We start from the raw sequence: 17,037 nt of genomic DNA, 5'->3' as shown, positions 1-17,037 counted from the left end.
ATGGAATCCTACCACAAGCCTGCAAGGTAGTGATTGGCAGCCCCATTTTACAGAGGAAGTGATGAGACCCAAAGCAAAGAGGTAAACTGCCCAAGGTGAAAGAGCTGGCAAAGGGTGAAGACAAGATGAAAATCCAGATCTTTCTGACTTTAAGGCAAATCCTTCTCCCATTATGAGCAACAAGTTCTCCGTCATTCTTCTGTTTCTCTGCTACATACCCCGAAGTGTTGGGGCCAGGATTTCTATCCAGGTCTGCCTAATTCCCAAAGCATCAATGGTAGAGGATAAGAGTTAAGGGCACTGGGTCATGGAGGCAAACACACTTGAGTTCAAATCCCGGCTCCACCTCTTACTCATTGTATGACTCTGAGCAAGTTACTTCACCCCCTAAACTTCCGATTTCTTATCTGCAACATGGGGATAATAATAAAAGCACCTACCTCATTGGGTTGTTATGAGTATTTGGTCAAATAATCGTGCAAAGTGCCTAGCTCAGCACCTGCTATCTGGTGAGGACTCGACAAGTGTTAGCTGGGGCTGCTGTTGTCGTCAACTATTGGATGTCCACATCTCAGGTGCTGAGCTAGACACTCTAGGTACACTACCTCTGATCCTCACAACTGCACGACTGCCTGGCAAGATAGGACTTATAACTTCCATTTTCTGGTGTGAGGAAAGTCTGAGGTTCAGAGAGGTGACTTGGAGACACAGACTCCGCTGCCCCCTGGAAGGAGGTTAAGGGCAGTTTTGGGAATGGGAGACAGGCACACCTGAAGGCTTCGATGAGTCGCTCCACTTTCTGGGCCTCGCCTTGAACCCGGATGTGGGATTGGAACTTCCGGAGTGCATCATCCAAATCCATGGAAGAGAAGTCCATCTCGTCCACCACACAGCTGTGAAACAAAGTGGGTATGGCACTCTCAAATCCTCTGTAGAAAACCTCTGACCTATCCTGACCTGCCCGAATAGACAAACACCCCCACTGCCAGACTTCCAAAATCTGGACCCATGGCCCTAGCAAGTACTTACAAGGATGGAATGTTTGAAATGGAATCCATCCCAGAAAAATCAAGGCCAGATACATGGTTACTAAGGGTCCTTTCCATTGACCCACTCTTTTCAGAGACAGGTAAACTGAGGCCCAAAGCAGGTCAGAGGACAAACAGGGCCACCCAGAAGACTTGTGGAAATAGGGCCAAGAGAGATCAGACCTTTTTGAAGTACAGGGGCATGGGAGCAGGAAGGTCTCTTCATCCTGTTTTGTAAAGTTTATCCGTGCAAAAAGGACCAGCTGCCCACTTCCTCCCTCCTGCCCTCCTTTTCCAGGAATCCCTAGCCCAGTCTGCCCCATCCTGGGGTCCTCACTCCAACACATCTCTGTTGAACTGCTTCTGCCGGTTCCCTAGGAATTCCCCTATCATCTGCCGGCTCAGGCCTTTCCGTTCCAGGATAAAGTGAGCCACTCCCACCGGTGTGTCTGACAGGAAGCCCCGCTCGATCAGATACTGGATGCCCTTCTCTGGCTTCCTGCAGAAAGAGGGGAGGTAGATGAGATGACTATCCTCCGAGAACTCGGCCCTCTGTCCCACTACTTGAACTAATTTGGGGTCCAACCACAGACTCAAAGAACCAAGGAAGTTGAATACATAATTTGGCCCAATCCCTTCACAGATGTGAAAACTGAGGCCCAAGGAGAGGAAGCCACTCTCACAGAGCTTCCAAACTCCAAGGTATCCTCAACCCAACTTCCTCCTCCATGGGAGCCACACTACAATGGAAAGAAAATTAAGATCTAATGAGAGGCCACTCTATGCCAGGAGCTTCCATACCCCTAGCAGGCACAGAGGAGTCCTGGGAAAAGGCGTGAGCTCCAGGCTATGCCCTTCTCTCCCAGTCACAAACCCTCTGAATAGGAAAGCAAAGAGGTTACCTTGTCTGCATCTCACATTCCACCCAGACAAGGTATTACCCAGCTTCTGTGGGTGGTTCAACAGACAAGATACTCCCCACTTTCCATGAGGCCAAATCTGGGTCTGAACTATCCCATATTCAGAACCCCAGAGCCTTAGGTTCCCACGAGGCTGGAATTTGGAAGGGACTTTGGTGCCACCAGAGTCTCAAGTCCATTACTTACCTGTTGTATGACTCAGGACAACTCCTTTTTACTTCTCCAAGACTCAATCCCTTCTCTATAAAACAGGGACACTACTTCCCACCTTACTGAGCTATTGCGAGAAGTAAATACAGATGACGGCATCTACTAAGCTATAAAGACATAGGGCATCCATTTTCTCTTCCTTTTCTGACCAGATGTCAGCTTCCATTCTGCTCCTAGGCACCTGGCACAAAACCAGGCATCTGGAAAGAGCTCGGACATGGTCACGGACTACTCCAGCACCCCACGCTGCCCCCCAGTGCCTCAGATATACACCCTGCTAAGAGATGGAAGCCCTGAAGCCCTGAAGCCCAAGGAAGGAACACACCTTGCCCAGGGCTGCACACACAGTTTGGCCAAAGTCGGGTTAGGGGTCCAGGGCTCCTGGGACTCAGAGCAGGGCTCTTGATACACTGTATCACCTCCTCACTGGAAAGGGGATGTGGGGGAACTGAGGTTCAGAACCTATCCCTATAGACAGCAAACTGGGGCCCAGAGAAGGAAGCTTCTTGCCCCAAGTCCCACAGCCAGTCAGAGGCAGTACTAGGACTAGAGCTGCTTCTGAAAAAGGGTATGTGTGTGTGTGTGTGTGTGTGTGTGTGTGTGTGTGTTTGTGGTGGGGAGGGCTTTCTATTCTGCCACTCTGCTGCCCAGGCCAGGGAGAAAGCCCATCCACAAAATGAGAGAGGACAGCGGAAACAGGAACTCTGCTTGGAGTCCAGCCCCCATGATCCAAGCGCTCCCAGCAGGATAGGGAGGGGGTGAGGAGGCAGGAGCAGGGAGCACGTACTTATTGAACAGGTTGAGGCCAATTCTGTAGTGCCGCCTCTGCACCACGTCATTGTTAAAGGCTGGTGAGTCCCAGCTGTGCCTCGTCTCCCGCTGGTAAGTCTGCTTGCACAGGCCTGTGGCTGGAGGCTCCCTCAGGCTGTCCCTCGAAGAGGAGCCAGAGCTGCAGTTGATGGTCTCATTGGAATTGCTGGAGCTCTCAAGGCTCTCATTATCTCCACCATCAGAGTTCTCGCCTGCTGCCTCACACTTCCCCAACCTCCGACCCCCAGCCACACCACTGGGCCCAGTGCCACTGTTGGGGGCTGGTGGCAGGGGCCCTGGCGGGGCTGGGGCTGGGCCCTCTGGGGCTGGGTAGTGGCGGTGTGGGATTGGGGCCCTGCCTGGTGGCCCCTTGTGCTTCAGGGTCCCATGGGGGCTGCAGCCATCAGCCTCATACACCAGCTGGCGGTGGACAGAGCCGCGATCTGAGCGGTCACTCAGGTCCACAGAGCTGTCACTAGGAGGCTCAATGGTAAGCAGGGGGAGGTGGGCGGCCCGCAGCCGGAAATCCCGGCACTCCAAGCACCCAGGACCCCTGCGAGTGCCTTCCTCACGGGCACCATCTTCCCGGGTCCCTGGTGGCACTGGTGGAGGAACTGGTGGGAGAGGGGCTGGTGCCCAGAACTCGGGCCGGCCCTGGGGTGGGGGCTCTGTGCTGGGCAGTCGCTCAGGGGATGGTGGGGGAACTGGGTCATCCAAGTAGAGGGGAAGATCACTGAAGGATGTGGCCGAGCTGTCCTCTTGCTGTTCCTTTGACTCCCGCTTCTCCAGCTGGGCTGACCCTGGCTCCTCAGACATGGGCCCTGATGGGTGGCAGTTCAGGGCCTCATCAATGGATTCAGCCAGAGACTTTACCTGTGTGGGCGGAAAGGGGAAGGGGGAAAGGGAGAGAAAGGGAGGAAAGAAGAAGGGAAGGAGGATGGGATGGTGCAAGGGAGTAATGAGGAAGGAAGGAAGGGTGAAAGGGAGGGAGGGAAGGAGAGTAGAGGGGAAGGAGGGAGGGAGGGAAAAAGGGGAAATCTTCCTAGTGGGTCAGCCAAGAAGAAGTGGGTCCCCTCCCCCACCTCCACAGGTTCTCTGCAGTATATAAAACAATTCCTAGGGAGCCATTGTGAGCTCACAGGAGCTGGGTAATGGTGACAAGTTCTCTTCTCAGAAATCTCAGTATCTCCTTCATGTCCCTATAGACCCAAGCCAAATGCCATCTCCTCCCTGATTCAATTCCTATTTCTTGCCTCTGCCATCCCCCAGGGTAAACCAAAATCTTGGCTTCCTCCAGGCTCCCAGAGCCCTCTGTCTGGTTCTGTCTTAGGAAATCCATATATTTATTATTTGAGATCCAAACCATGGCTGGTAACTCAGCTTCTCTGTGGTATCCAGTCTCTACACCCTTGTGTACCACACTGACCCAGGCGTGGTCTGTGGAACCAACAGTATATGGCAGAAAGGATGGGATGTCACTTCCGGGATTAGGTTACGAAAGACTACAGATTCCTTCCTGAGAACTCCTGTTCACTCTTCCCTCTCTCTCTCTCTCTCAGACCCCTTGTTCTGGGGGGAAGCCACACCATGAGCAGCCCTATGGAGATGTCCACATGGTGAGCATCTGTAGTCAAGCGAGTGAGCTTGGAAGCAGACCCATCAGCCCCAGTCAAGTCTTCAGAGACTGTGGTCTGAACCTACAGCCTGATGGCAGCCTCATAAGAGACCCTGAGCCAGAGTCACCAGCCAAGCCACTCCTGGCCCTCAGAAACTGCATGAAGGAATAAATATTTCTTGTTTAAGCTTAGTCTTAAAGTTCAGTTTTAAGCTACTAAATTTTGGCATCATTTGATATGCAGCAATGTAACTAATACACATAACTAACACACTTCTCCATTGGATGTGGACAGCACTGACAGCTGGGCCCAGGCCTGCTTCCTCATAGGATCACCAAACTGTGATCCTGTAACCCCCATTCTCCCCTTGAGGGCTGGGTCCAGGTCCGGCTTCCCTCTTTTCAGCTCAGCTCAACACACTTGACACAGAAGAGGTATTCAATTAAATGTCTGTTGTTATGAATGGATGAATGATTTCAATCTTCCCTTTAATACTTCTTTCCTTCCCCCTACATATACCCACTCCAGGGATAGCCCAGGGGTTACCCCTAGCTCCAGGGAAGCCCATCCTGGCTGATGGCAGGGCCAGATCACAGAGATTAGAGAAGAATGATTTCTTCTCTTACAAGGCTTCATTCATTCATTCTTTCATTCAATAATCTCTGCCAAATACCTCCTCGGTTTTGGGAAGGAAACTAACATGTACTTTGCAGCCACCATGCATAAGTGCTGTCATGTATATTTCCTAGCTGAAGTGACTCTTCACACCAGCTTTAAAAGGAAGGTTTTACCTCTCTCGTATTGATCATGTTTCAGTGAGGTTAAGCAAGCTGCTGAAGATCACATTTCTGGGGGATGGCAGAACTGGGATTTGCACCTGAATGGCTCCACAGATTATACCCTTGAGCTGAGAATGATCTTCTTCCACCACCACAGCCTATTACATTCCCGCCATTCCGTGTTTTTGCCAATGCATTGCCTGGGCAAGCAACACCCTCCCAACAGTCTCTAACTTGCTAAATCTTATCTGTCTGGTAAGGCCCAACTCCAGTGTTATTTTCCCAAAGAAGCTTTCTCTCTTCGTCCCAGAAGAAAGTTTCTTTTCCCTCCTCTGGGTTCCCATGGTACTCTTGGTGGTCCTTCCTCATGGCTTGGAGCCACTCTGTTTCAGGGGACAGTCACGCACACATGTCTGCTATTTTCTACTTGCTTTGGAGAGCCTTAAAAACAAGGACCCTGGACAGCTCTCATCTGTCTCCGTCAAGGTGCCCAACCCAGAACCTGGTCCCTAGTAAGTGCGGTATAAGAGAAAGGGCGCAGAGTTTGAAACCAGACAGAGCCGAGTTCCACTCCAGTTTGGAGAAGTCCCTTCGCCTCTCAGGGATTTGGAGTCTCAGTCTCCTTCTTTGTAAAACTGGGAAACCACCACCATCACCCCTGCCCCCTCCCCTGGTCTCGCGGGGGTCTCGCACACATAGCCCGTGGCATGGAGTAGGAGCTCATCACCTATTGGTTAGGCCTGAACTCGATAGTGGGTCACGTTCCAGAGAGTGGGAACATAAATTTTCTTTGTGTTCTCCATGCCTAGATTTTTAACTTGCTTGTTTTAATGACCTGATTTTTCCGTCTGGCCAAATCTTTCTCCTCAATCTCACAGCCCCTCCTCAAATGCTCTTCAGGCAACTCCTTTTAGTACGGAACATGGGTAAAGAGGCATAGGAGTAGGTAGGGCATGGGGATGGGGAGGAAAGGCCCTTTTCAGGGATACTGACCTGTTTGGAGAAGGAGTCCTCGAGCTCTGTGATATCATTAGAAAATTCTCCAGATGTGGTGACGGAGCTTCCCCCACCATCAATGCCCCCTCCACAGGAGCCTCCATAGGGGAGCCCTCGTTCAAGCCGGTGGCTCCGGGCACCAGCCATGGCACCCTCGTCCAGCGAGGCAGGCTTGCCCTCGAAGTACGCGGGGTTCTGTGCCTTCTCGTACTCCTCGAAGGAGAATTGCATCCTCATGTTGGAAAGGATGATGCGGCGGGACATGCGGCTCTCTGAAGCCGAGCTGCGGAGCCGCTCAAAGTTCTTGTTCATGCGGTACTGGCGAAAGGCTGTCTGAATGGTCCTGGCAGCCCTGCGGCTCAGGAAGGAGCCCCCATACTTCCTCTCCAGCATTTCCACCTAGCAGGGGAGGGTCGAGGGGAACAAGGTCAGAAACTCACGCCAGCCTCATTCATCTCCCTGAGCCTCAACCACATACCACCCCCTCCTCCCCCCCTACCCCTGGCCCCAAGTCACAGCTAACTGCCTAGAGCTGCCTGGACACACCAGGCTGGGCTCTGTGTGGTATCCTCATTTTAATCTCCGATAGCACTTGGCACATGAGGCTGGATGGTGGTTTTCTTTCTTATTTACAAGAGGTAGAGGTCCATTATTTCAAAAAAAGTTAGAAAAAAACCCAGAGAAGCCAAAAACGGTGAGGAAGTAAGAAGTAAATTGAGAGCCAGAAGGAGGAAAGGAAAGAGGAAGAGAGAGAAAGGCGAGAGAGAGGGAGGAAGGGAGGGGAAGTGGGGAGAGAGGGAAAGAAAGAAAGAAGGAAAGAAGAGAGGAAGGAAGATCGGTTTGGCTAAAGTCACGATATGTAGGAATAACTACAATTAACATTTTGGTGTACATCCTTCCAGGTTTTCTTTTTTTTCCCTATATACATGGCGTTTTGTGCCCCCCAGCCTTTTTTTTTTTAAACTAAATGATATCCTGTGTGATATATGTGATATACTACAGCACAGTCTTCTGAAAGTGTCAATGGATGTGTGTGCTTCTCATATTAGATTTTTGGAGGACTGGGTCTGGGTCTTATTCATCTTTACATTTCCAGTGAGGGCTTGGAGCTCAGTCGATGTTTGTTGAGTGAACAGGAGACTGAGCGGATGGGTGGTGAATGAGTGGGTAAGTCCCCAGTAGGGCGAAGGATCCTAGAGCTAGTCTCCCATTCTGGGCTCCCTATCCCTCCCTGGATACCACCCTCAAGTATCCCTCTTTGGGGATCCCTCCCTTGGTTCTCTCACACCCCCATTCCCCCTCCCAGCTCCCATTCCCAGCCAGAGCCATCTCCTCTGCACCTTCTTGTCCTGCAGGTCTGTGGAGAGTTCATAGCTGTCCGACAGGGCCTTGGAGCGCTTTATCTCCTCCTCCTCCTGCTTCCTCAGGGCGACACTGGCTGGCTGGAGGCGAGCTCGCTGAGCCCAGGGAAGGCCCACCCCAGCTGGGGGGCCCCCCATGTGGCTGCTGGTGGGGGGCAGCTGGCTCAGCCGGTAGGGGGGTTGGCTCCCAGGACTATCAACCGCTGTGCTCAGGTCACTGCCTGGGGCTTCACCCTCCACACTGTGGGGATGAGATAAGATGAACCAGGATGTGGGACCAGGAGATGGGCCTGCTCAGCCAGACTGAACGTGGGTGGACCAGATCCCTTCCCACAGCCCCATCCTCCCCAGCTTCCTCACAGACATAGGAACCCCAACATTTAAAGGCCAGAGGGGAGGTATACCCCCCACCCCAAGCTGCCCTTGGCAGTCCCTTCCCTGCAGGCCCTCTTGACTTCACAGCCTTACCATCATTGCCCTTCTGCCCCACCGCTCACAGCTCCAGCTGCTTAGACTCCTTTACCTCAAAGCTGGGTCTTCTCACAGGCTTGTCCCGGTTCCTTCTCACCCCTCACACCTGGTCCACCATGGCCACGTCCCCTCATAGCCTTATCCACAGACCAATTTCCTCCCAGTCTTGTCCACCCAAGTCCCTTTTTCTAATAGTCCTGGCCCCTAACAACTCCATCCCCAAACCTTCCTTCCCCTGACAGACCAGTTCCTTCACAGCGCCCCCTCCCCACCGCAGGCCCCTTCCCCTCTCAGCTCCAGCCCCCTCATGGCTCTGTCCCCAACACCGTTTGCTGCACTTTCTCTCCCAGCCTGATCCCCCAGCACCACCCCAGATCAGCCCTGAAGCCAAGCCTGGGGCCCACTCCTGAATCCTGTGCCTCCAGACTTAGCCCTCCCCTGCCCAGCCCTGCCCGCTACAGCCCTGCCCCTGCCCTCTGCTGCCTGGACACTGGCCTGGCCAGTTCCCAGGGTTCCTTGGCTGCAAGAGCTCAGGCTCGGAGACAGAGAGAGGCGCCTCCCATTCAGCATCCTCACAGATAAAGAGCTGCCCTGCGGGGCAACTTCTTTTTCCTCCTCATGGCCTCCTCTGTTCAGCTGGGGGAGGGGGAGGCAAAAGTCTTGAGGTCGAAGACTGGCAGGAGCTGGGCAGGAGCTTGCCCGCCCTGGTTACCCAGAGCTGTTGTTCCGCCAGACTTGCTCCCATGGTGCCATGGCAACCAGGCTGCCAGGGAACCCAGGTGGCGACAGCGCCCAGGCACCCTGAGCCTAGTAGGCAGGTGAGGAGCCACAGAGGTGAGGGGAATGGAGGAGGGGGGCCGGGAGGGGAGGGACAGGTGGGTGAGGCATGGGGGTTGTGGGGGGAGTGGGTGTGGTGGAGCCCAGAGAATGGTCTGGTTTGGGCAGGCACATGGTTGAGGGGGCTCTTAGCTGGAAAGGCTTAAGGGGCCACTCCTCAAGCCCTACTTGGCAGAGGCCAGGGCGCAGGGCAGGGCAAGCTGGGGTGGATGTAGGGGGACTCCCTACGAGTGTAAGAACTTCAGCTGGATCAGACCTGCCAGCCTTGTGGGAGAGCACTTCGGGCTGGGGGCTGGGTGCAGTGGGGAGGCAGCACCCACCCACCCGGCTGGGTCCCGGGCTGCAGGGGTAGAGCTCAGCTCCACCTTAGAGGATCTCCTCCCCGCCCACCATTCATCCTCCACCCTCCCAACGTCATGCTATAACACTGCCAGGAACAAGGCAGAAGCAGACTGGGGAGCTGCCCTCTACCCCAAATCCTCTCTCCTCCTGGGCCTCAGGGGTTGTGAACTCCCACTTCAGGTGTCAGACCTAGTCTAGCCCCCCACTTCCCCCCCGCCAACCCAGGCATCTAAGATGCTCCTCAGGACTGAAGGATCCTGCTCATCAACCTTTCAAATCTCTCCCTCTCAGCATACAGCTTAAACCCAGTTTTGAGCCAATTGTCTCCTCTGTTCGTGAACCATATGTAGCTCCCGCTGCCCACAAGAAATAGCCCAAGTTTCTTATTCTGGCACCTGAGGCTTCTCAAAGACACAATAGCTAATGCTTATGAAGAACTTAGCACATCAGGCACTGTTCTTACCACTTCACATTTAATAATCTGTTTATTCTTCAAAACAATCCTATGAGATAGGTATTGTGATTTATCTTCATTTTATACATCAAGAAACTGAGGCCCAGAGAGGTTAAGTAACTTATCAATGGTCACACAGCTCCTAATACTAGAGTCAGGATTCAAATCCAGGCAGTCTGACTCCAGAGCTCATGCCCTTAAACATTCAGCCAGACTGCAGGGTGAGCTGCCAGCCTCCCATCCTCTCCACCCTTCCCTTCAGCCTGGCCCAGATCCTGTTTCTCCCAAATACTCTGCTTTCCACCTCCCAAACTGCTCATATAGTACCTTCCACCTGGAATGCAGTCCCTATCACCTCTGCCATCTGCAATCCGAGAAATCCCCCCACACCCTACTTCTATCAAGATTCAGGTCATATGCCACCACTAAGAAGCCCTCCTGAAGCCCGCCTCCAGCCAGAAATTATTGCTGATCCTGTTCAGAGCTCCCACTCACAGCACATGTCTGTCCTTCTTTTTATGGCGCAGGTTAGCTTTGGCAAAGCGTGACAGCTATTTGTGTTCCTGACTCCCAGAATCCCAGCACAGGAAGAGAATTTGGTAATCTAGCCAGCCCCGAGCACAAGGCCCGGAACAGAAGAGCTCGATAAAACCTCTGGAGTGAAGGAGTCAATGAATAAGCTCCGGTGGCTGTGCTGATCCTCCCCCCTGAGCCTTGACCTCCGCCCGCCAGTGTCCTCTTCCAATCCATTCTCCACCCTGTGGCCAGAGAGAGCCCTCCAACGTACAGATCTGACCATTTTGCTCTCCCACTAAAACCTTCCCAGGGCTCATCCGAACTCATTCAATGTACAACAGTTGAGCATTTTTGGTATGCCAGGCCCAGTGCTGGGTGCTCGGAATATATTGAATATAATATAATTATAGAATATAATATATAATAGTGAACAAGACACATAAGATGTGTTCCCTAGGGGAGGTGACATTCTAGCGGGAGAAACAGACTATAAATACATACTATCATTGCAGGTAGAGATAAGCGCTAGGAAGGAAAATATGGCAGAGTGGTCAAATGCACTGTTTTCAACATGGCGGTCAGGGAAGATCTTTTTGAAGAAATGGTGTAGAAGCGGAGCCCGGATGGAACTGAGGGAGTGAGTAGTGTGGTCACCTGAGGCCAAAGGAGTCCAGACAGAAGGTAGAGCCAGGGCAAAGATGTTGAGGTAGAGCAATGCCTGGCACGTTTCAGAAACAGCAAGAAAGCCAGTGTAGCTGGAGCAGAGTGAATGAGGGGAGAGTGAGAAGAGGTAAAGTTAGAGGAGGAATGGGAGCCAAATCGTGAAGGGCAATGAGCCCATGATAAAGACTTCGACTTCTGCTCTGATTGAGATGAGCAGAAGAGGGACGTGATCTACCTTAGGCTTTACAGGGATCAACTTTCGGGGGGATAACCTCTAACTACCTCAGCAGAGCTGTGGATGGCTCTCCTGATCTGACCCCTGCCTAATATACCTTCTGCCCCATGACTTCAATCTGACTACATCCTGCTCACCCTTCAACAGTTAGCTCAGGTGCACCCTTTCATGCCTACCTGCCCCCTCCACACGGCTTGGCTTACAGGTCCTTCCTCTGCTGCCACAGGGCCCTAGAGTCACCCCATCCCTAGGGCAAGAGCATCAATGAGCTGACTGAATCCTTGAAACTTATGGCAGACCCCATTAGCCCCGTGTTATAGATGAGGACACGGAGGCTCAGAGAGGTAATATAAACTTGCTTAAGGTCACACGGCCTATTAAGTGAGAAAGTCAGAAAGCAGACACAGGGCCCAGGCTGTCTTCGCACGACATCTTGTTGCCTCTCACCACTTCTGGCTCCGCGCTGCCCCTGACTCTCTGCTCTTTGGTAATTCTTCCCTTCGGAGCTGGCCCTAACTTTGATTGCAAAGGGAAGAGGGGCAGGGAGGTCAGGCTGTCAGTGCAGTCTCCCCCAAGAGGGCCTGGCAAAAAGGACAGTGTTTGAGGGTGTCCTTCCTGATATCATACATATTGCTGAAAAAAACCGGACCTGGGGATGTGAAATCCCTTTACTCAGAGCCCCCAAAACACTGAGGGGTATGCTGATAACATGGAAAATCTCTCTCTCTCTCTCATATGCACACATGCACACACATGGACACACACACACACACACACACACACACACACACACACACGATATGTGCAGTAAAAAGCTGGGAAGCCCAGCTTCAGGTCTTGACTGCCATTTAGCAGCTTTGTGAGCCTGGCCATGTCACTTTACCTCCCTGCACTTATTTCTCATCTGTGCAGGGCTAGAGGGAAATGCAATTCCCTGTTTGGATTCTTGGACTTCAGAAAGGGCCTGGGAGGGCCCCCCCACCACCACTCTGGTCTGGACTTCTCCCAGCCTGGAGCAAAGAACACAAGAACACACACACACGTGCCTGTGTGCACTGTCTTCTGGGCCATTCTGTGGGAGAAACTGAAGAGCATCCTCTGCAGCAGGGCGGGGGGTGGGGGGGAATAAACCACGTTACACAAATAACCACAGTACAAAACTGAAAGTTCTCAAGGCTGGGGAACAGAGGAAGTGTTGGGGGAGCTCAGGAGAGAGATTCCTTCTGCTTGGGGGTGGCTGAGCAGAATAAAAATAAACTCACACTTGCAGCGCACCTTCCCTGTGTCAGGCATTTTCCGCACATTATTTAATCTGCATGACAAACGTGAAGGAAGAATTAGGATTCCTATTTTGCAAGTGAGGAAAAAGACTCCGAGGGGGAAAGTTAACTGCCAGAGGTCTCAGAGAGAGCAAGTGGCAGAACAGGAATCCAAAGCCCAGCGTCTGGACTAGTTCCCCTGCAGCTTTAAAGGCTTCCCTGGGGAGGAAGCGTTGACCAGGACCTTGCCTCGGTGGAGCTGGTAGAAGTGAGTGAGTGACCTTGTGAGCCAAGGCACTAAGGTGGGGAGAGGCAGGACATTCTGTAAGGATTTAGGGTAGCATGGGCATTGACTCTCCCCGATGCTGCTCCTAATGGGAGGTTTCTCTCCCTCCTTCCCTTTATTGGTGCTGCCTGGAGCCAGGCAGCCAGCAGGGGACAGGATCAGGATGCAGTTGCCATGGAAATGAATGGGGGCTGTCGCTATGGATACCATAAGATGAGGGCAAGAGGAAGCTAGGGATGCTGAGGACTATCCCCATGACAACTTAGGCTGGAAGGGGTGGGACCGGAAGTGGGAGACAAAAAAACAAGAGGAGGAGGTCGGCGCACCTAGATGAGAGCAGAGGCTTGGGGCTTTGGAGGAAGAACCGGTCGGGGAAATGGGACACAGGGGTGGGTGGGGCAGAGGAGCGGAGGGACCCCAATCACCTCCATCTCCTCTGATGGTTCTTCTGCAAGCTGTTTCTCCTACCCAATCCCAGTGCCCTGGAGATTCCAAACCTGAGGCCAGCCCCGCTTGGCATAGGGGCTGACAGGGGAAGAGGCCACCAACAGGGCTGACTAGGGAGACAGCAGGCAAATGTGGGCTTGGGGGCACACAGACCTGGGCTTGAATCCCAGCTCTACTGCTTTGCAGCTCTAAAAAGAATTGCTGTCATTTACTGAGTACCTACTTTTGGCTAAGCCTAGCAACTCTGCTAGGTCCAGGTTGTTCTCCCTGAAGGAGATAACAGATGAGGAAAATGAAATGCAGAGGGATGAGTAACTTGCCCAAAGTCTCAAAGCTCAGCCGTGGTAGAGCCAGGAGTCAAATCAACGCTCCCACTCTTACCCCTGTGCCCCTACCCCTTGACACTGAACCCCCCCACCCCCCTCCCAGGTCTGATCTGTATTCTCCAGCTCCCTGGGCCTTCCCACAGTGACATGCAGAGGGCAGAGGCTGGGTAAATATCTGTGGAGTGGGAGAAGCAACAACCCAGGAGGAAGCAGGAAATACTGAGGTTAAATGGAAGAAGGGCCTGACTTCGAGAAGAGTGAGTCATGGGTTTAACTGGCCACAGGGAGAAGAAGCCACAGAACAGGGATGGGCTTTATGAACCATCCAATCCCTGAGATCCAAACTGAGGCCCACATAGTCAAAATAATGAGAACCCAAATCTCCTACCTTCCAGGCCAGTGTCCCTGCTTTTAGTTTGAATAGCCCCTTGAATCTGTCCAGCTCCCCGCCAACCCCTTTGAGCTCACAGACAACAGCTGGGCAACAGCAGGTAACTTGCACCTGCTAGGCTAGTGAGCCCAGTGCCGTTGCTCATACTCTTCCTTGGTTTCTTCTGCCCAGGATGGCCTCCCTCTCCCCTTGGCCCCAGACCTCATCTGCATCTTGCAGCACTCTGAGCATGTGAGCCCTCCTGGAGAGTCAATTCTGACTCATTCTGCCCCGCCCCCAACACACACAGAACCCAACAGGGTCAGCTACTCCCCACTCTGCATCTTGTGCATGCTCACGTCACGGGTGGTCCTTACCGGCAGCTAACTTGTGATGTGTCCCTCCCCTTCCCTGCTCCTGTCTCCCAATGGCAGTGGCTGATACGAGTCACCTCTGTGGGCCCTGCAAGCCCAGGCCAGGGCACAGCACACGGCACATGCTCAGTGGCCACTTCAGTCCCCTACGACAAGTGACTGTAGTGCATGTCTGAGTGTGTGTGATCATCCTGCCCGAAGACTGTCACCCTAAAAGCCATGGCCCCACATGCTCAAAAGCCACCCACACACAGTCTCATGATTATCTCTACCAGGCAGACACAGAGAGCCTGCCGGGCACAGAAGGTCAGTCGGCCCCTCGCACAATCAACCTCACACACATACTCAGAATTCCTCACACCCAGCCTCACACAATCACATATCCTTAGATACATAACAACGCATGGTCTCTTACTACTGACCCACCCACCCACCACACATAGGGACACGCACACGTACATGCAGGCATACACATTTCCCTCACAGCTGACGGAAACCTTCCCCCTTCCTGCGGCACAGGCCCTTGGCCAGTTCCATTGCCTACACAGGTGTCCACACCTCCTTGGCTTCCACAGTGATCGCCTGACCTTTATTTGGCCTCTGCCTCCATTTCGTTGAACCCCCACCCCCACCCTCCTTCCAGTCAGATAAAGGGTAGAATGGTCTCTCCATCCACAGGTCATCTAGCCTCCCACAACCCTGGAGACCAGCTGAGCAGAGCAACCTACACACCATTCCCCAGCATAACCTTGGAGCTCCCCGCCAGGGTTTCCTCCAGGTTGTGCCTGTCTCCTGTGATGCCTCGTCATGTCTGCCACCCATTCAAACCCTTCTCAGCCTTCCACTCTTTGCCCCTCCTCCTCCAGCAAGCCCTCCCTGACACTACCACCCTCCTCAGCCCATCCGGACACACTCCCTCCTCTTTGGGCTAGGAACCAATTTTGCTCAACAGTGAAGCTGTGTCTACTCTATCATTTCTGCCTCTCATGCCCTGCCTTTTTCCAAAGGAATTCTCACCTCCCCTGGGAGATGGAGAACTCAGGGAGAACAGAGCCACTGTCTTCTTTTGGAGCCCTCACAGTATTTAGCTTAAAGCCTCATCAGGACGCCTGGGGTAGCTCAGCCAGTTAAGCATCTGCCTTCGGCTCAGGTCATGATCCCAGGGTCCTGGGATCAAGTACTGCATTGGACTCCTTGCTCAGGGGGGAGCCTGCTTCTCCCTCTGCCTACAGCTCTCCCTCTCTCTGACAAATAAATAAATAAAACTGTTAAAAAAATAAAATAATAAAATAAAGCCTTGCCCACAGTTAGGTGTTCAAGCAATGCCTTCTGGAAGAGTAAAGGAGGGAAAAGAGGAAGAGACAGAGGAAGGGACAGAGGAAAGGTCAGAGGGAGCTGAGAAATAAATTAGAATTTGAATGAGTAAGTGAGTAGATGAGTTGAGTGGCTGAGTGAGGGACTAAGGTGAGCCTCTGTGAAAAGGATGGGACCAATGTGATAGGGATGCTGAAGGGAGGGCTGAAAGAAAGGAGAGGAGGCACTCTCACGTGGACCCTAATCACACTTGCCCCACTGTGCACCAAACCCTGTGCTGAGCTCCTTGTGTTTCCTTGCTAATCTTCACAATAACCCACAGAGGTAGATATATTCTCACTGTGCTCAGGAGGAAGATGAAGCTCAAGGAGAAGAAAATACTTGCTCAAGATTACACAGGCAGTAAGTGAGAGAACTGGAAGGTAAGCTCAGATTTGTTCAATGCCAAAGGGTTAGAAAGGGAAAGCTGGGGGTATGAACCCACTTGGGGGTCTCCTGACTTTGCTCCATAATGTGAAGACACATTATGGAAGGTGTGGGTCCTATAGTCCCTAAAGGATACCTTCCACCCTCCTGCCAACAGCCTCCAGGGAGTCTTAGAACCAGCTTCTGGAAGGTGCAGGAAATATTTCGCGTCATTTCATCTGGAGGAAATGGCTTAGATTCAGAGATCCCTAAAGTTGTAGAATCAGAACCTTGAAAGTACAGAATCAAGGACTCTTAAACCATCACAGAGTATTAAAATCATACCATCAGAAGCTTTTTAAAATAATAGAATCATGAAATCCACAGGACTGGAGACTCCCCAAATCAGTGTTGTTGTAGAAATAGAAACCACAGAATTGCATGGAATGTGTCATTGAATCGTCATATTTTAAATGCGTGTAATTATACTTCCTTAAAATTGTTGCACCTGAGATCGACAGAATGTTGGAGCTGGAGGAGCCCTTGGAGAGCCTCTGACCCAACCCCCCCTCCTCCTTTCACACATGGCAGAGGTGGGGAACTAGGTAGCAGAGGGGCCAAGCAGCGTGTCAGAGCTGGCCTCAGGTTGACAGGCTGGAGAAGGTAGCAAGCTTGCCCCGGGTGAGAGTGAGAGCACCACACCATTCATTCATTGATTGAGTGCCTGCCTCTAGGGTGTTGACAATACCAACAATCAAACCCTAGTCTCTCTCCCAGGCCCTGTCCCCAGCCCTGGATAGGAAAGAAGGTAAAGCCCTGGTGGGGATGAGGAGAGGGAAGTGGGGGTTAGGGTGGAACATACATCAGACAGAGAGAAGAGATCAGCTTTTATTGATGGAAATTCCTTTGTACACAGCGACACACGTACTCTGAAAGGCCTTTTTCTCCTGATCATATTTACAGAGCACTATGGGAGTGGCAGAGGGCATGGGACGAGGCCTTCAAGCGGCAGAGGAGA

General features: G+C 52.4%; 1 protein-coding gene across 5 annotated transcripts in view; it reads right to left on the bottom strand.

The window, feature by feature from the left end:
• The window catches only part of IQSEC2 (IQ motif and Sec7 domain ArfGEF 2), a 77,147-nt gene that overhangs the window by 12,033 nt on the left and 48,077 nt on the right, over positions 1-17,037 (bottom strand). For all 5 annotated transcript variants that reach the window (XM_032847982.1, XM_032847983.1, XM_032847986.1 and 2 more), the window contains 5 exons: positions 7,700-7,961; positions 6,357-6,758; positions 2,946-3,841; positions 1,366-1,527; positions 771-893 (listed from right to left, as the gene is read on the bottom strand). In XM_032847982.1, coding sequence (XP_032703873.1) covers positions 771-893; positions 1,366-1,527; positions 2,946-3,841; positions 6,357-6,758; positions 7,700-7,961 — 1,845 coding nt within the window. The remainder of the gene's footprint in view (positions 1-770; positions 894-1,365; positions 1,528-2,945; positions 3,842-6,356; positions 6,759-7,699; positions 7,962-17,037) is intronic.

Source organism: Lontra canadensis, unplaced genomic scaffold (assembly GCF_010015895.1).
Source record: "Lontra canadensis isolate GAN:19392208 unplaced genomic scaffold, GSC_riverotter_1.0 scaffold197, whole genome shotgun sequence".
NCBI classification, from domain to species: Eukaryota; Metazoa; Chordata; class Mammalia; order Carnivora; family Mustelidae; genus Lontra; species Lontra canadensis.
Note: the sequence above shows the minus strand (reverse complement) of the source record. Positions and strands in the feature narration are given on the sequence as shown.